The following is a 17953-nucleotide window of genomic DNA, read 5'->3' on the forward strand; positions in this document are numbered from 1 at the left end:
GGCCGGTCAGCATGGCACTCTTGTATGCTGGGAACGCCAGCAGTTGTTGCCAGTCGTTCAACTCAGCCTGCGAATACAAACCACCTGAACTGAAGTCATCTAAGGGTTCTGTCAACAACTGCTTAGGCGTATCCAGCGGGGGTGGCCTCTTCTTGGGAGCAGGGGTTAACTCTATCCAGCCTTCCTCCGCGTGCACAGTCAGGGGGTAGGTGGAGGAGCAGGGAATCTTGGTGGCGTGCTCACTGTATACCCGTGTCACAGCGTCTACAAAACCTGTGGGCTCCACTGGCACTTTGTCCCAACACTCCTTGTGTTCGCGGACAACATACTTGTGCCTTTGGCAGGTCAGCTGCAGCAGGATGTCTCCCCTCAGTACCGAGAACGTGCTCCCCTGGACACGCACCGGGTGGGCCGGATCTAGTTGCTGGAGCTTCCAGCAGTTGGCCGCTACTTCTTCCGCTGCAGTGCTTTTCATGCGCGTTTCCAGGGTAAACCCAATATAACCTGCATGGATCTGTGCTTGAAGGGGGAACGTCAACATCCCTGGCCGACACTCTGGGCAGCGCAGCCGCGGCTGGGTCAGCTGCCACGAACAACGCTGGATGGTTGGTGGCATGGGCCTCGAAGTCGCAGTTCACAATTGAGGTGGGGTTGGTCATGTTGATGATAAACTGGGCCTGATGGTCAACCAGATATGCATCCCTCACCAGGCTGGGCTGGAGGCTGCGGATCAGCCTCAAGGGGCAATCTCTTCCCAGGTGGTCCCACACGTAGGTTGCTTCCCCAGTGATACAGGACAGCTCAGAATGGGGACACTCGAGGGCCAGGTGGTCAGACTGGGACTCCACCCGTCCATCCTCCACCACATAGGTCTCCTCCTTGACCAGCAGCCGCCGCTCCTGGAGCACTAATTCATTGCGGTATAGCTGGCCCTCAAAGTGGACGTCCTCCCCCTCGCAACCCACCCCCTCGGGGCTGTTGACGAGGGCGCCCACCATGTCGATGGTGAAGAACAGGGGGTGGTTCAGCTGGAACGTCAGTGGCTGGGTCTTGCCTGGCAACGTGTATACTCGGTTCCTGGCCAGGTCTCGGCACGCTTCTGGGTCTATCTTGGTTGGCCTCATGAGGGTGGGGACCGAGGTCACCTTGAGGTGACCCCATACCCCACACCTGAATGTCCACTGGGACACGGTGAGCTGACAGCTGAACCCAGTGGTTTCCCTCACCTTGACTTGCTGCAGGACGTGTATTTCATGGCCCAGGGGCACCTCCTGGTGTAGGGGCTCCGTGTCACACATCTTTTCTTTATTGTAAGACGTGACATGGGTGGGGTTGGCACAGTCCCACCCCACCAGGACGTAGCTGGTTGTAGGCCACACGGCTGCCAGCAGGAGGCCCCACAGGACCATCCACCAATGGGAGAGGCTTCCAGGTAACCATCTTCCTCGTACACGCGGCTGGGGATCTCCGGCTCTGGTCACGGCTGCTTCTTGGGGCTGGACACGGCTGGGCTGCTCCTGGCTAGATACAAATTTCCATTGAGCGTTATCTGTATGCGGCCGAGGCACCCCGATACCCTCCCCAATGACAGACTGGCAAGCGACTGGCACTTGCCTGGGTGTCGGCTCCCCTAGCCCTAAGTGCTCCCTTCCCTGGTCCAAGGCATGCCCAGTGGCATGGGGCTGAAGTGCATGTGGCACAGGCTCGCCCTTACTCAATGCCCTCCCCTGCCCTAGGAACTCAGGTGCATGTGGCACAGGCAAGTCCTTATTTTCCCAAATTTCAATCTCCCCAGCCTCAGGTGCAGGGGGCACAGGCAAGGCTGGGTGTTTACAATATTTTGGATACAACACATTTAACAAATTCAACTTATCCTGATGGTGAGCAGCTGGGTTCCCTTGGCTGGTAGAGGGCTCTGGCTGGCATGTAGCTGGACTCTCCCTGCAGGCTGGTGGCGCTGGCTGGCATGTAGCTGGGCTCTCCCTGCAGACTGGTGGCGCTGGCTGGCTGGGGGTGACGGGTGTCACCCCTTCCTCTGGGACCGCTGGCTCGTTCCAGGACTCAGGTCTCTCGGTGGCGGCGACGGTTGTCGCCCCAGACATCAGGTTGGAGGCTGGCTCGTTCCAGGATCCAGGTATCTCGGTGGCGGCGACGGTTGTCGCCCCAGGCACCAGGTGGGAGGCGCTGGATAGCACCCCCCCATCATCCCAGGTGGCGACGCCGGGTGGCGTCCCATACATCGATGCAGAGGTGCTGGCTAGCACCTCCTGCCTCTCTCGTTCAGCGGCTGCCAGGGCCTCCCCATACACCGTCTCAGGGACGCTGGGCAGCGCCCCTCCACTCTTGCTGGGTAGGCTCAGTCGGGCAGGTTCCATCATGTTGAGGCTGAAAGGCTGGGGCCTCAGCACCTCTGGCTCGGCTATGTTGTTGGGCTGTATCAGCTCTGGCCCCAGATGGTTAAGACTGAAGCCTAGGCCAACCCGGTTGGGTTCAGCCGCGCCGCCCAGTACGTTGATCCTAGCTGGGACAGTCCCGAACTGCGGCATCCCATCGGCTCGGTCCGCAGCTCTGGGGGCGGCTGCTTGCGGTGGTGGTGCTGGGGGCGCGCTCCCTTCCATATGGGCCACTCTGCTGGGCTTCCCTGGAGGGGCACCCTTGTCGGCGGTGCGCCTGCGGCTGGCTACCTGGGCCCAGTCAGCTCTACAATCGGCCGCCGTGTGACCGTCATAGTGGCAACGCTCACACTTGGCAGAACGGTCACGGCGTGGCTGGGTGCGCCTCTCCTCTAGGCTAACTTCCACAGGCGTTGGACAGTCTCGAGCTCGGTGGCCTCTCCCCTGGCAGCGGTAGCAGCGGCCTGGAACCTTGTCATCTGGAGCGACCTTCCCCATCTGGTGGAGACCCGGAGCCAAGGAGCCAATCTCCATTGGCTCCGACTCGTCATATTGGGGCAACTGGATGCAGGCAGATCCAGTCAGCCCGTCGGTCGAGTCCACTAAGCACACACCTTCCTTCAGCTGCTTAGTAACCATGGTCACGGTGAACATGGCCTTGCGAGTGTACTCAGGTACACTCGCAATTTCATGGTTCATCATGAGGCGTTTTACATTGGCGTTACGAATTCCACGATTTAATTCGTCCACCAACAACTCAAGATCCTCATGGTTGTAGGCGTCCCTATACAAGGCGCACTTAGTTGATATGTACGCTTGTATAGGTTCTGTCGAGTGTTGCTTGTAATCCCTAAACGCTTGTTTAAGCGTTTGGGATTCAAAAGCAGGGCGAAATAGCAATTCACACTCGGTCTTGACCTGTTCGTAGGTCAAGGCTTGGCCTGCCTCGCCAAACAGATGGGACGCCATTTCCGCCGCTTGCCCTACCAATGACAGTAGTAGGGCGTTGCGGCGGTTGAGGGAATCATGAGGTGGCACGCGGTAAGCCGCCCATGACATCTCAAGTCGGCGGATATGTGCCGACCAGGATTGCTTGGGCGGCCCTCTAAACTCCGGCAGATTGCTCAGCATCAGCTTGCGGTACTCGGCTGGGGCCGGCTGAGGGTCATCCTGGAGCCATCCTGGGGCTTGGTCACCTCCTGGGACTTGATGCTGGTCCATTGGGTCAACGGTGAAACGGCGGGCACAAAGTTATACAGTACTACAATGAATGGTTTGTCACTTGAGGCTTCCTAGCCTAACAGCCAACACTGTTTGTATCACTAGGTTGGGAGTTTAGTTGCAAAGATATAACTTAGCTGTACTTATCAATAGTTAGGTGTTGAGGTAGATAGATGTTGAGGGTCTGAACTGCTGTCAGGAACTGATTGGGTTTTCCCTTATCACACTAGAGCTAGGAGGAAAGAAACTTGCAATTCTTTATTTGCTAAAACTACCCCTGTTAAATGCTATGGAGTAGCTCCGCTCTGGTGTGAGAGTGTGTGTGTGTGTGTGTGCGTGGAATCTTCTGTCCTTGTAACGCGCGTTCGCGCCGTCAAATCCGCGCACACGGGGAAAACGCGCTCTCACCCCTCAGCTCGCTCTCTCATTGGTCCGCTTCGTCCGTTGGATTTATGATATTTTCCGCACTCTGTTGCGCTACCCGTGAATGGCGCTCTGTGTATCCGATCGCTAGCTCCACCCTACAGACGGACTTAGTCTAGTGTGGGTAGGAAGGGGGAAGCGCGTGAGGGGACGGGGGTAACTCCGTCCGTTCCCCCTGTGAGGGAGGGGGGTAACTGTGTGCTGGTGTAATAGGGCCTTTTCTTCTTAATCTTAGGCTTATCTGTTATATCACCCTGATTGTATTTGCCTTCAATGGAGAGGGGCCCCTCCCCTTCCCTTGGAATAAGGGGTGTATTGTTGTTGTGCTGTGGGCTTGAGATTGTTTTGATTATATTACATCTAGCTTCTATTTTTTGTCCTTATCACAATTGCATAACAGATTTGTTGACCAACTCTGTTCTATTTTTAGCTGTTATCACAATACACAGTAATCCAAGCCTGTTCTATTCTTAGATTTATCACAACACAACAATTTGTTTGCCAAGCTTTGCTCATAAATCTATTGTTTGGCCATCACACTAGGGTGGTAATCCCTGCAAATGTGATATAATATCTGTTTTCTAGATGGGTGGCTGCGTTGTAGCTTCTCAGGATACTCGGGGTTGACGTAGTTTTTCTCTGTTCTGGTGCACTACACCCGTATGTTAGCTCGCAGCTTGCAGCTATGTGGCATGTTTCAGCCTATCGGCGGCAGGGAATGTCCCGTCCTGCTAGCGCCGCTGATCCAAATCCGGCTGATGGCGGCAGGGAATGTCCCGTCCTGCTAGCGCCGCTGGTTCGGATCCTGCTATTTCTTGCAGTAAAGTTGGCCTATTTTCAGCCGTCTACACGTATTTGGCTTGTTTCAGCCGGTCCGCAGGCCTGTTTCAGCCCTTTTGGCGCTCAATTCTCCGTTAGATATCAGCGCTGCTCGCGGTTATTCGTCAGATTTCGCTGTTTCGCTTCCACAACTGCCGGATGCAGAGTTAAACTTTGCTGTCCAGGGTGGGTAATTCAGGTTGCTTGCGTCAGTTTTGCCAGATTCACTGCTGGGAGTACCTTAGCCTCAGATGCGCGTCTGCTCTACACTTGTGGTTCGCCGTAATCTCACACAGCTGTCACCAAAGTTGTGGTATCCGCCGAGGATAAATGGCAGACACCGGAGTTCAATTAGATTACGGCAGTGTGACAGACGTGGACACCTTACTATAGAGAAGCTACGCTTCTCTAGCTTTCACTAGATAATGATCAACATCTATTTTCAGTTGTCACTTTATTGAAGGGTTAAGAGATACTGCAGCTATATACAACAAACAATAATTACATGGATAGGAATAAATAATCATAACATGAAAGCATAAATAATATATATACAATGGTCAGTTTGGGCAATAATGATTCCCCCATCCCTGGAAAGGGTGGGGGAGAATTAAGAATACAGTTAACCATAATAAACATGACAGATTCAAATCATTAATTCTAAGCGTAGGGAGGGGGTCACTAGACCCCTTCCTCAGGACTCGGGGGAGGGCCATTGACCCTCCACCGAACCCCAGATCAGGGGTGCCATAGACATGGCTCACGGTTGCCGAATACCACAAATTTACACGAAAAAAAGTTTTTTGACCTTGAAATAAACATACTGTTAGGAACAATTATAGAACGAATATTTTTTAAATTTAGCTTGCTAAAATGAAACTCGTTTATTGGTCAATTTGTCAATCCATTATGAAGGGATGTGTTTTCATAAACGGAGTGGAAAGGTGAATCATTGTTTTAGCCAGCCTCAAGTTCTCTTTATTAGAGAACTTAAAAATCTGGTGAAAGATCCAAGTAATAATAATCTTTTAAGTTGGTAATATATCAACTATGGACTGTGGTCATAATTATTGTCAGAATAGTGTCCTAAGATGGTAGCCATGACCGCTTATCCTTAGATAAAAGTAAGAGGATGCATGTCTTTGTGTTCATTTGTTTTTGTCATTGCGTACCTTGAAAGACTTCGCTAACCGCTGAATCGATATGGCTCTACTATGGAACTTCTTATAGATACTGGGAAGGTTAATAACTATTTAAGATGAAGGGTACCACAACCCTCCCAAGATAAATCGACCATAGGAAAAAATTTCCTCCTGGGGCGCTACCGCTAGTATAGTATTAGATTTTAAATAAATATAATAATTGCTGTTACTTTGACTTTAGCAAAGCAATAGACAATCATCAGTATAAAGTAGAATTACATTCGTGCTTGTCTTATTGCTAACCACCGAAGAATCGATTTTAAATTTATGTGAAAATTGTAAGGCAATATTCTATACTAGCGGCTTAGGCCTTAGCCTCTAGCTTTTTTTTAGGGGGGGGGGGGGGGTATTTTTCCTTTTTTGGAGGGGTTGGGGGTGTCCCATCCCCCAAGAAAACAGTTATAAACCTTCCCGGGACCTATGAGAAGCTACCCTGTGATGAAGAACTCAATCGGTTCATCCTTCGGTACAAACAGACATAGTTCTACTTTGTATTATAGATAAATTTGCTTAAACTGAACTATTGAAACATTTTGTCATGAAAAATCTTAATATTAAATGTTATGCAATAAAAGGTTTAAAGAAATAAATTCGTTTGTATTCTTTAAGGGGAAGGTGTTGGGGGGGGGTGGGGGGGGGATTAACCGCTTTACCCCCACCTTGAACATACTTGGAGAGAAACCGCAATAAATTAATCACAATGCCCACGAGAATAAAACTTTTGATAGTTTTACGACCTGTCTTTTTAAAAACAATATTTTTATATAATTAAGGTAGGTCCATACGTTTTTCCGCCCGCCTATAACGGTTAGCTCTTTTCGTCAATATAGACATGCTAAAATTGTCCTACCGATTTCAAATGATGCATAGGGATTCCTAGGTAAAACTTTAGTGGGGCAAACTGATTTTAGAAGGGCAAAAGTTTTTAAAAGAATTTACCTCAGTATTTAGGTTTTGGAAGAAATTTACTTACCATTCTGTTTATTCAGTTCTGACACTCTACAAGTATTTGAGTCTTGTTTGTCCTACTGTTTTAGAGCTTCGCTTTCATGGATGTTGTCTTCCTTGTTATGATACAATCAAGGTTTTTAAATATACTGTACTGTTCATTTTGTCAATGTATGTTCGTCTGAAACTTAAGATCTCGTTGCATTTTTTCTATGAGTTGGTGGGGCTAAAATAACGATCTACCCAATCCCCCTCCTGAGAAACAACCCGACTAATAATTGCGAAAGGATATTGTAACCTAAATTGACGTGAATTTTTATCCTGTCAAAATACTCACGTTTATTCTACATCAATTCCAATAAAAAACATTAAAACAATATAAAATACATTTTAATATAATTGTTCATCGAAAAGACTAATCACAATTAAGTAAAGTCCTTTGATAAGGACGTGCAGATATAACCTAGTTACAGGGAAGCAATTCTATTAACTCAAAGTGTAAATTATTGTGACCAACATTAATCCTTAAAATGTAACAGTATGTCTATTTGTAACGAAGGACCTCGCTAACTGCTGAACCGATGTGATTCTCCTTTACAGGGTAGTTTTTTTTTTAAACTAAAATTAAAAATCAGGGAGAGGTGGTTGCCCCCTCCCACATAAGAAAAGAAAAAATATTCCTCCCCCTTAATTTTTTTTACTTTTCTATTTAAATCTAAAATAAAAAAAAATTGGTTATCGAATTCAACTCCCCCCTCCTCAAGTTCCCCTAGAGGCCTCTAGGACGTATCCTCTAGTAATAGATAAAATTAACACAATGAGTATTTTGATTTATTTTCTTCACAACCATTAAATCATAAACATAAATATTAAACAAATAGACAAACATAAAAAATTATGACATTGACTAGCTATTAAACATTAAAACATTCATCATTAAGTACAAAAATAAATTATGAAAAATTAATCTGTAAATTAAGTTGTGAAAAGACCAATATTGTCAACTAGTAGCGCAGCAATTTCAACAGTAAAGTGAAATTTTATTTATTTTATACCAAATACATATACTTTTATTTTTTTTTGTCAACGTTAAGCCAAAAGCTGCTAATATTTTAACCATACAACTTGAAAGTAAATTTGGCAAGAAATAGATGCATATTTGACAATTTAGGTGCATAAATTCCAGTGTCAGATGTCAGATAACCTAAAAAATTTAGCAAATTACTGTCAAATTTACATCCATACAAACAATTTTGACAAAGATAACATCCACTATATTTCTGCCAGTTGCAGAAATGGCCACGTCCCGCTCATTCAGACATAACAAAGGCGTAGCTGCACAATTAAAAGTATAGTTCAAGAAGTTTCTGTTGTGTTTTTAATGAAATAATTCATGTTTATAGAAAAATTAAAAATAAATAACCTTCTTTTCCTATTTTACTGCTTTACATGTTTTTATTTACAATATTCTAAATTATATGACACTTAACATTGCACATACAGACACTAAACATTTTATAATTAGGTTTAGAATTAAGTTTCCAGTATGGCTTGAAAACAGATCAATATCCGCTGGATTAGAACCGGTTTTCACCAATACTAAAAAATCATGTACAGCTCTACAATTAATAACATGAAAAATCATTAATTAAAACCAACTTTGTTGGCCTGGGCCTTCGGCCCCCCAGGGCTAATAAATTAACAAAATTTACAGGTATGTACGGTAACTATAATTTAGATTTTAGAAGTCTTCATTATAATAGGCTTCAGTAGAGAATCCTCGTTTGCCGCCCGTACATTTCAGATCCTCTTTCTCGTTTACACTCATGAAATGCTCGCGTGGTAATATAAACCTGAAACAAAGAATTAAAGAAATAAGAAAATGGCCTATAAATTGATGTACATCCCCAATGTAATTAAACAAAACCTGAAACAAGGATGACAAAATTATAAAAGGCAAAGCAAAACAATATTATAAGATACAGTGATTTAAAGGGATAAGACAAAGGTGGATAAATTGATGTATATCCCCAATGTAATTACACAAAAATACCCCTTCTGTAGATTACAAAACAAAAAGATGATAGGGTTGGCTAATTGTAGAATTTTACAAAATAGTTAGGTTTAATATTATATAATCTTGGTTAATCAAGGGTTAACCCCAGGGAGTAAGGGAGGGAACAATGGATCGAATATTCAATTTTTAAGGAGTCTCAGACTTTGGGGACTGGATTAAAGGGAATGTGCACGAATACAGCAGATTCTTACTGATTTTGGGGACTTGCGCATCAATGCCCCGCTAACTAGCTGAGCTAGTTTTGAATATGCAGACAGAAAAGTTTGTTCTTTATCGCTGGTTTTAACAAATATTTTTTCCCAAGAAAATGTCTTTGCATGTATAGAAACTCTACTGTGATATTTATGTATTAAATAATCTAAGAGCCGCTTGAATTTAGGGGTCAATTATAAATATATCAGAAGGGTTGAGGTAGTTCTAAACAAGATTTTTCTAGTGATTAATTACAGAATGTTTACTACATTGTGATGTGTTGATAATTTAATTTTCAAGTAAATGATTTTTTTCTTAGAACTAATTTTGTTCTAAATTAGGATACCATGATCCCTTTCCATTTTTGGTAAAAATTTCTTGATAAACCTGGTTTTTATTGCTTTTCAGCGAACCCTCTTAAATTGAATTAATTGCCCATTGTCCCCTCCCTTACTCCCTGGGTAGGGGATGGAGCTAAGTCCAATAAGTGTAAATGCAACTCTAGTGGAACCATTACTATTGGTATTAGCCTGAAAATTCATTAATTCTTGATACACTTTAAATTAGTGATAAATAAAAAGTTTATTTAAAAATAGCACAGTATTATTGAGAAACAATTCAGATTTAATTAGATTAACCTTTTGGAATATACTGTACTTCAATATGGCATTTGAAAATGTGTAATTAAAACTATAAAAATCAAAGTCAACTTATTTGATATTTAAAGGACATATTTATTTAGTAAAAATCAGGGATCTTAAGGGATAAGACAATGAAGGATAAATTAATATGCTTCCCCAATAATAATAAACAAGATAACCCCTTCCGTAGATTAATATCAAAATTTGAAACTATTGGAATCTACAAGATTCAAATAAACCAATCAAAATTCAGTAATAGTTATTTCTCGCATCGTATTATAAACGGCTTTCCGCGGATATAGAAAGTACAATTATGAGATTAAAACTAGTTTTTTTAGCCCCGGGCTGCCGAAGGCACCGGCTTAAAAAAACTGGTTTTAATCTTATGATTGTACATTTCTATATTCGTAGAAAGCTGGATATAATACGGTGCTAGACATAGTTTTTTTGTATGGATGAGAACCGGTTCCTATCCACCGGATTCGAATGAATACGAGAAAAGTACTTAATGTTTCTAAACTACTAAATAAGATAAAAAAACTAGTTTTAATCTCATAATTGTACATTTCTATATTCGTAGAAAGCTGGATATAATACGATGCTAGACATAGTTTTTTTGTATGGATGAGAACCGGTTCCTATCCACCGGATTCGAATGAATACGAGAAAAGTACTTAATGTTTCTAAACTACTAAATAAGATAAAGGGGCTATAAACCTCTGGGTTGAATTAACAGTCCAATGCCCCCCCCCCCCCCCCCTCATAATTATAGTGTTAGCAATATGCTAGTAAAATACTGTGTAATAATCTAGAGGATCTTTAATGGGATTTTAAAAGAATAGGTATAAGCAGAGAATTAAAGAGTTATTCTAAGAATCTCCCGCCAAAATTATACATTTTTTTCTTAATTTTTGGCATGCTAAAAATTCCCTCTTAACTTTGCACTATTTTGTACTAAAATTTATTGACATGCTAAAAGTTATTTTCCTCCCACGAAATCCAGTTGAATCGAATTTATTTTTACATAGATAAGGCATGGATATTCCGGAATTTTAATCAATTCATTTTTATGAAGTTTTAGGATTTAGTTAGTAATACAAAGATAATAATACATAGATCGCATTACAGACAATTTTCCACAAGAATTGAAATAAAAGTCATAAAATTAATACCAGTTTTAAACTTATAATTTTTCATTTTGATATCCGCGGAAAGCTGTCTATAATACGATGCGATAAATAACTATTTTTTCAATGTTTTATAAATAATTTGAAACCGCTGATCAACTATCCATGTCTCCGGTTTCCAGTTTACATTCATATTTTACACTTTGATAAGATTTGTGTATTAATAGTGACGTCATCAAAAGCAGGGAGGGATATTTTATATAAATAACAAGGATGACAACATCCATAAGTAGCGAAGCTCAATAAATCGTGGATTGGATAAACAGACAAAGTAAATTACAGAGCAAATGTTCAGTTCTCATAACAATGAAAACAGAGGAAAAATGTAAAAACTCCAAGAAAATCACAAAACCTTAAAAAAATAACGTTTAAATCTTTTAAAGCATGACCGACAGACAGACAAAACAATATATAGATTAGATGTGCATATATGTTACTAGAGGCGGCGTTCTAAAATTATCTTGCTAATGGCTAGATTGAATCTTAATCTTTTTCTTCCATTAGCCTATCTCTAAATATTAATCTTTTTCTTCTTTTGTCCAACTACTGAATATCAACCCAACTACAAAAAAGTTACTACACTTATATATTTTTTTAAAAGATACTCCGACTTTAGTTTCGTTTTTTCATCATTTTTTAGAGATTATATGTCCTTCTCTCTCACTTCCCTTTCCTTCCATCTTTTTTAAATTTCATTATTTTTATTTAAAACCGTATTTATCATTTTGTCTCTCTTTATTTAAAATATTTTAGGATCCTAGAATTTTTTTGTTTCAAATTATCGTCCTCAAAGGGTTAAAATATTTAGTTAAATGTTAAATTTTAGTTTAATATCTGAACACATTACAGACGCAGCGCTAGTATCAAATTATTTTAAAACTAAGTTTTCTTTAATTTACTATTTTATAAATTTAAATTTTCTATTTTATGAATAGAAATTTAATACTTTAGTATAATTCAAATAGCAACATGAAATTTAAAAAAAAAAAATATTCTTTATGGAGTAAAATAATGGGTCTTATAGTTCTGGTCAGTGAGAGTTTATTATGAATTTTTGGAGCACTATGAGTATTAAACAATCTACTATTGGAAGACACGAGCTCATAAATAGACGTTTATTTCCTATATAGATTTGTCATGGATCTTGATGCAATAAAGCAAGACGTTTTATAAAAAATCTGTCGAAAATAATTCATAAGGTAAAAAACAGAAAAAGTAATCGCTCATATAGGTATAGAATAAAAAATCTCATTTTTCCCATATCGTTACAGACTGACTGACGGACTGGACGGACCGGCAAAGTGAATTGTAGAGTAGCTTTGCTTATAAACACTTCTCTGTTGATCGAAAGTAATTCATTAGGTATAGAGATTGTACCTTTAGATTTACAAAGCAAAGAAATGAGTTGTGGTATTAAAAAAGTGTATTACCTGTTATTGTTAATTTTGTCAATAATTTGATGGATTCCTTTGCTACAATAGGGGATCTGGCCAAAGTTGAAAGTTTGACTCATTTCTATGATTTTACAACAGATTTTTAACAGTGTATTGCATTGCGATGCAACAAATGTTTGAGCAGGGATCTTAGGGAATACAACAGTAAGAAATAATGTGCAAGAAATTAACGCTTATGTAGAATTATTGGTGGAAAAGCTTAAGCACTTCTATTCTGTAGGATTTTTAAAAAGTCTCCAAAGTTATTTATAAAACTTTGGGGACCAGTATAATGTACAGTACAATGTCCCGACCCTTCCTGTATTTCAGAACAGTCATTCCGATAATTTCAGAGCTTGTTAAAAAAGTGTGTGTGTTGTAAGCAGAGAGATGTTCACTGCGTAGATACTGTATTATTAACGATTACAAAATGGTTGTGAATCGGATAGAGAGGTTGCTCTACTTGGCAATAGTTATTCCTAGTATCGTATTACATACAGTTTTCCGCGAAAGGTAAATAAATTTTAAAATTTAAGTTTTATTTTTTTGTATGAAAATTCTCTACAATACGATAGATCAAACATGGCACAGAATCGGTTTAAATCCAGCAGAAATTATTTGTATTCAGAGCCGTACTGCAATAAATGTTAAAAATCTTTCCTTCATCAATTAATCCAACACGTTTAAGCTCGTTTGAAAATGTTAACTTCAGGTAGGTTTCAAACTATTGCATTTGTCAATCAATCAATCAACTTATCTCTATTGTGGATATCTAGGTAGACTTCAAAGAATGAATTTGAACATAATTAAATCCTAAGAGGCCTAAAAACGTGTCCAATCAAAGGAAGATTGGAGAACCATTGTGCCTGGCCTATGTTGTAAGAAGAAATAACAGGTAATGATTAATGATAAATTAATTCAACTAACCGCAATAAATCTTTTTTTTTATTCTACTTTAAATTGCTGGTTAATACTCAGAATGGAAGAGAGGGCTGTAAATTATATAAAATTAAATAAAAATTATTGCTAATTATAGACCCTTAGTTTTATTATCTCTACAACTATGGTATAAAATTGTTTGTATGTCATGTTAATGCTTAACTACCACATTCTCAACATCCCCCCCCCCTTCTTTGATAAAAATTCTTTTGTTTATCGATTGATTGATGCCTGAGAATCAGGTTTAGCAGGATTGTAAGTGAACTGCATGGTTTGCATTCCCTGGTGCATACATCTCATAGCTGAAAAATTAACAATACATAAAAACTTATCCTTATTTAAAAGTAATAAGATATGTGTCTGTTTGTCTGTCTGTAAAGAAGGATCTTGCTAACCACTGAACCGATATGGTGTAGCTTCTCATAGATCCAAGGAAAGTTTATAGCTATTCTTGTGGTGGGTTCCACCAACCTCCCGAGAGAGAACGCCCCTTAAAAATGTCCCCCCCCCCCATAGAAAAATAAATTTAAGGTATTTTTAATTCTTTTTTTAAATCTAAAGGGGTTGGAGGAGCGTAGACTACCCTTTCCTTTAACCTCACAAGCCCCTGAGAGTTTCTAGAGGCTTGTGCATATTGTTATAGCCAATAACAAACAAATAAAATTTTTATCAGGGTTTTTTCAAAAGAAAAAAAAGAGTAATTTAACTTTTTTAATCCTGTAAAACTTTGAGATAAAACTGACATATATTATTCTTGTCATAACAAATATACCAACCTGTTTCTTTGCATGGTAATACATAAACACCATCTACAGTACCAGCTATCAAGAATCTATAAATATTTAGTATTATACTTTCAATAATATTAATGTATTTGCTCCTAGCCCACAGCTAGCTTAAGCCAGGTACAGGTTTACCTGAGTATACCAAAGAAACTAACTAGCAGGGGTGTTCTAGGAAGGTATTGTGAGTGCATAACCACTCTTACTTAAATCGTAGCTGTAGCTTCCCTACTATGATTTTTTTCAAAATACATTTTCTTGGCTGCTGGGTTTCAATTTTTCTTTCTAAAAGAATTATGAAATGAATTGTTTGTTTCAGCGAGCTAGTTTACAAAGTTTAAAGAGCAAATCTAACTTTTAACTGGATATTTCAATCATATAATCCAATCCATCAATGAAAAATAATAAAAAAAATTCATATTCTTTTACTAATTATAAAGTTTTATAGTAGATACTTTCAAAGTTATATAATCTACATTTAGGCTAATCAACCATCCTTATCTTTAATTTAATTGATGAAAGCAATGATAAAAGCCTGGTGAATATGTATCAGACTGTCCCAAAATATTTCTGAGACAATTCTGAAACACCTAATATATTTTTAATTTCTCTACTGCAAATTATATCTTTTAATATGTCTGAAACAAGTAAACTGAAATAATCCTTACGCTAACAGGTAAATATGGCAAGGTATGTGTCCATTGTGGCAAAAAATATAAGGAGAGTAGGTCATACTGAAATAGTTTACATAGTATATTTAATTCTCAAAAAAATCGCGGTTAGAGCTTTACTACACAACAAGAACAAACTTCTTAGTAGAAATTATATTTCACTTTATTCAAGCCTTCTCAATTTTAATCATTTGAGAGTTTCTGACAGGTAATATCAGTACATGTTTAACAATATGATGAGATAATTGACACAAATTACATTGATGATTGATACCAGAACCTATTCCTTGTTTGTTGAACAAATTATTAAAGAAGGTCTCTTCTTTTTTTAAGGTGTTTTATTTTTTAGAATCTGATATACTAATTCAGATGATCTATACAGACCTGATTTTTTTTTCAATCTTTGGGATCTTGTAGTCAAACAAATATTACAATTACATTTCTGCTCTGTTTTATCATCTGAACAGGTATTTCTTTGCAGAATAAGATCTTAATAATTAAGCATAGCAATTAATATTGTCAAATTACCAGTATTTTTTTGGCAGTACTTAAGATATTTCAACATGTACTGCCATGTGCCAGTTGTAAACACAGAATTGTTAATGTTATAGTTCACATTCATTAAATATACAGAAACTCTCAAATGATTAAAATTGAGAAGGCTTGAATAAAGTGAAATATATTTTCTACTAAGAAGTTTGTTCTTGTTGTGTAGTATAGCTCTATATTTTGAGAATTAAATATACTATGTAAACTATTTCAGTATGATCTACTCTGTTTATATTTTTTGCCACAATGGACACAGACCAAGCCATATTTAAATGTTACTGTAAGGATTATTTCAGTTTACTTGTTTCAGACATATTGTAGTTAGATGATTAAGTTTAAAATAATCTTATTTATCTTTGACTTCAAAGATATAATTTGCAGTAGAGAAATGAAAAATATACTAGGTGTTTCAGAATTGTCTCAGAAATATTCTGAGACAATCTGATACATATTCACCAGGCTTTTAATATTGCTTTTATCAATTTAATTAAAGATAATGGTTAATTAGCCTAAATGTAGATTATATAACTTTGAAAGTATCTACTATAAAACTTTATAATTAGTAAAAGAATATGAATTTTTTTTTATTATTTTTCATTGATGGATTGGATTATATGATTGAAATATCCAGTTAAAAGTTAGATTTGCTCTTTAAACTTTGTAAACTAGCTCGCTGAAACAAACAATTCATTCCATAATTCTTGTAGAAAGAAAAATTGAAACCCAGCAGCCAAGAAAATGTATTTTGAAAAAAATCATAGTAGGGAAGCTACAGCTACGATTTAAGTAAGAGTGGTTATGCACTCACAATACCTTCCTAGAACACCCCTGCTAGTTAGTTTCTTTGGTATACTCAGGTAAACCTGTACCTGGCTTAAGCTAGCTGTGAGTCCCTAGGGGCATTGCTTTATTATATTTTCAGGGATCTAAAGGAATAATAAATGGATGTAATTGTACTACATTCCCTATGATGATACACAAAATTACCACTTCAGTAGATTAAAATAAGTGGTGGAAACGTTTGGGCACTCTACAAGAAACCAACCAAACAGTATTCAATGAAACTCCCAAGGTTGTTAAGCAATAAAGTAAACAAAATTATAAAGCTTTAGGAACTAGTGAAATAAACAGCCCATTGTCCCCTCCCTTCTTGTATATTTTTCATACCTGGATTCCATCTGAAGCCTGGTGGGTACATCAAGGAGCTCAATACTTTCATCTTTTGGTATAATTGTCAGCCCGAATATGTGAGATTCATTATGGTAGAATAGAGATGGCACATCGTCCTTGCAAAAAAAACATTTATTCACTTGTTTCATAGTCATTTTAATTGGCAACGGTCATATAAAACAAAATCCGTTGACGTAGGTTATTTCCACTAAGAAAATTATCCTCTTAGAACTCTATCTCTGTCCTCGGTGCTCGGCCCCCTGGCTTTCCTAGCCGCAGCGCTCGGTCCCCTAGCCTGCCTAGCCGCGAGCGCTCGGTCGCCTAGCCTATAACCTAACCTAACCTAATTATCGTTCTCGGCCAGAGTCATAGGTTTGTCGTTGGTAGGTGGGCTGGAGGAGTTGTACAAAAATTCTCAAATTTGAAAAAAAAATTGAGGATAATGTCAATTTATCTACTATGTCCACTTTCTCTGATTTTCTGCCTTTGTTAGCTTGAAATTGTTGGAGGGAAAGAATGGAAAATTAGTAATAAGAGAATAATTTTAATTTATATAAATAGAGAATATTTTTTAATATCCAAGTATGGCTTAAGGGTAGATTTGTTTATTCTAATCTTTCATACAAACTTATTTTACTAGGTAAAACATATTTAATATCTTTTTATAGTTGTTTGTTTTTCGGTTATATATAAATTAAAATGTATATCTATAATACAAAGTAGCTTGATGTCTGTCCGTCCGTCCGTCCGTCCGTTCGTCTGTCTGTCCGTCCGTCTGAAGCTTAAGATCTCGGTAACCACTGAACCGATTGGATTCTACTCTTCAGGGTATATACCAGATACCTATCGGTCCTGTGGTGGTTTTAAGCTATTTTCTTGGGGGGTGGGACACCCCCAACCCCCCTAAAATGAAAATTTACCCCCTCTCAAAAAAAAATTTCTTGAGAACACATTAGACTATTTTTTACGAATTTTGCGAATTCGTTATTTAAACGAGAAAATGTTTTCCTGCTGGGTAGGTGCGAAAATTTGCAACCCGTTCTGCTGGGTAAGTAATAGAAGATGTAATTATATCTCTTGGGGCAAAGCCCCTAGAGGCTAGGGGCGAAACCGCTAGTATCTATATTATTACATAAAAACTTAAAACTAACAAGGTTTGTTGTTTGTTGGTTATTTATAGAAAATATAAACCATTGAATAATCCATGTTGTTTATTTATGAAATAGACAAATTGTGTGAGCCGTGTAAATGTAGTGGGATTAGGGTCCTCTTATGTAAGAGAACAAGGGAAGAAAAACACAGGAAT

The 17953-nt window shown here is 39.0% G+C and overlaps 1 protein-coding gene across 1 annotated transcript in view; it reads right to left on the minus strand.

The window, feature by feature from the left end:
* Positions 1-7823: 7823 nt before the first annotated feature.
* The window catches only part of LOC145328054 (uncharacterized), a 38329-nt gene continuing 28199 nt past the window's right edge, over positions 7824-17953 (minus strand). The window contains exons 22-27 of the mRNA XM_080171605.1: positions 16645-16763; positions 14252-14307; positions 13707-13777; positions 13197-13260; positions 12534-12618; positions 7824-8859 (exon numbers count right to left, since the gene is read on the minus strand). Of these exons, the coding sequence (XP_080027731.1) occupies positions 8748-8859; positions 12534-12618; positions 13197-13260; positions 13707-13777; positions 14252-14307; positions 16645-16763 (507 nt within the window). The 3' untranslated portion in view covers positions 7824-8747. The remainder of the gene's footprint in view (positions 8860-12533; positions 12619-13196; positions 13261-13706; positions 13778-14251; positions 14308-16644; positions 16764-17953) is intronic.

This window comes from Acartia tonsa, chromosome 9, assembly GCF_053477335.1.
Source record: "Acartia tonsa isolate MP-2025a chromosome 9, ASM5347733v1, whole genome shotgun sequence".
Classification (NCBI taxonomy): Eukaryota; Metazoa; Arthropoda; class Copepoda; order Calanoida; family Acartiidae; genus Acartia; species Acartia tonsa.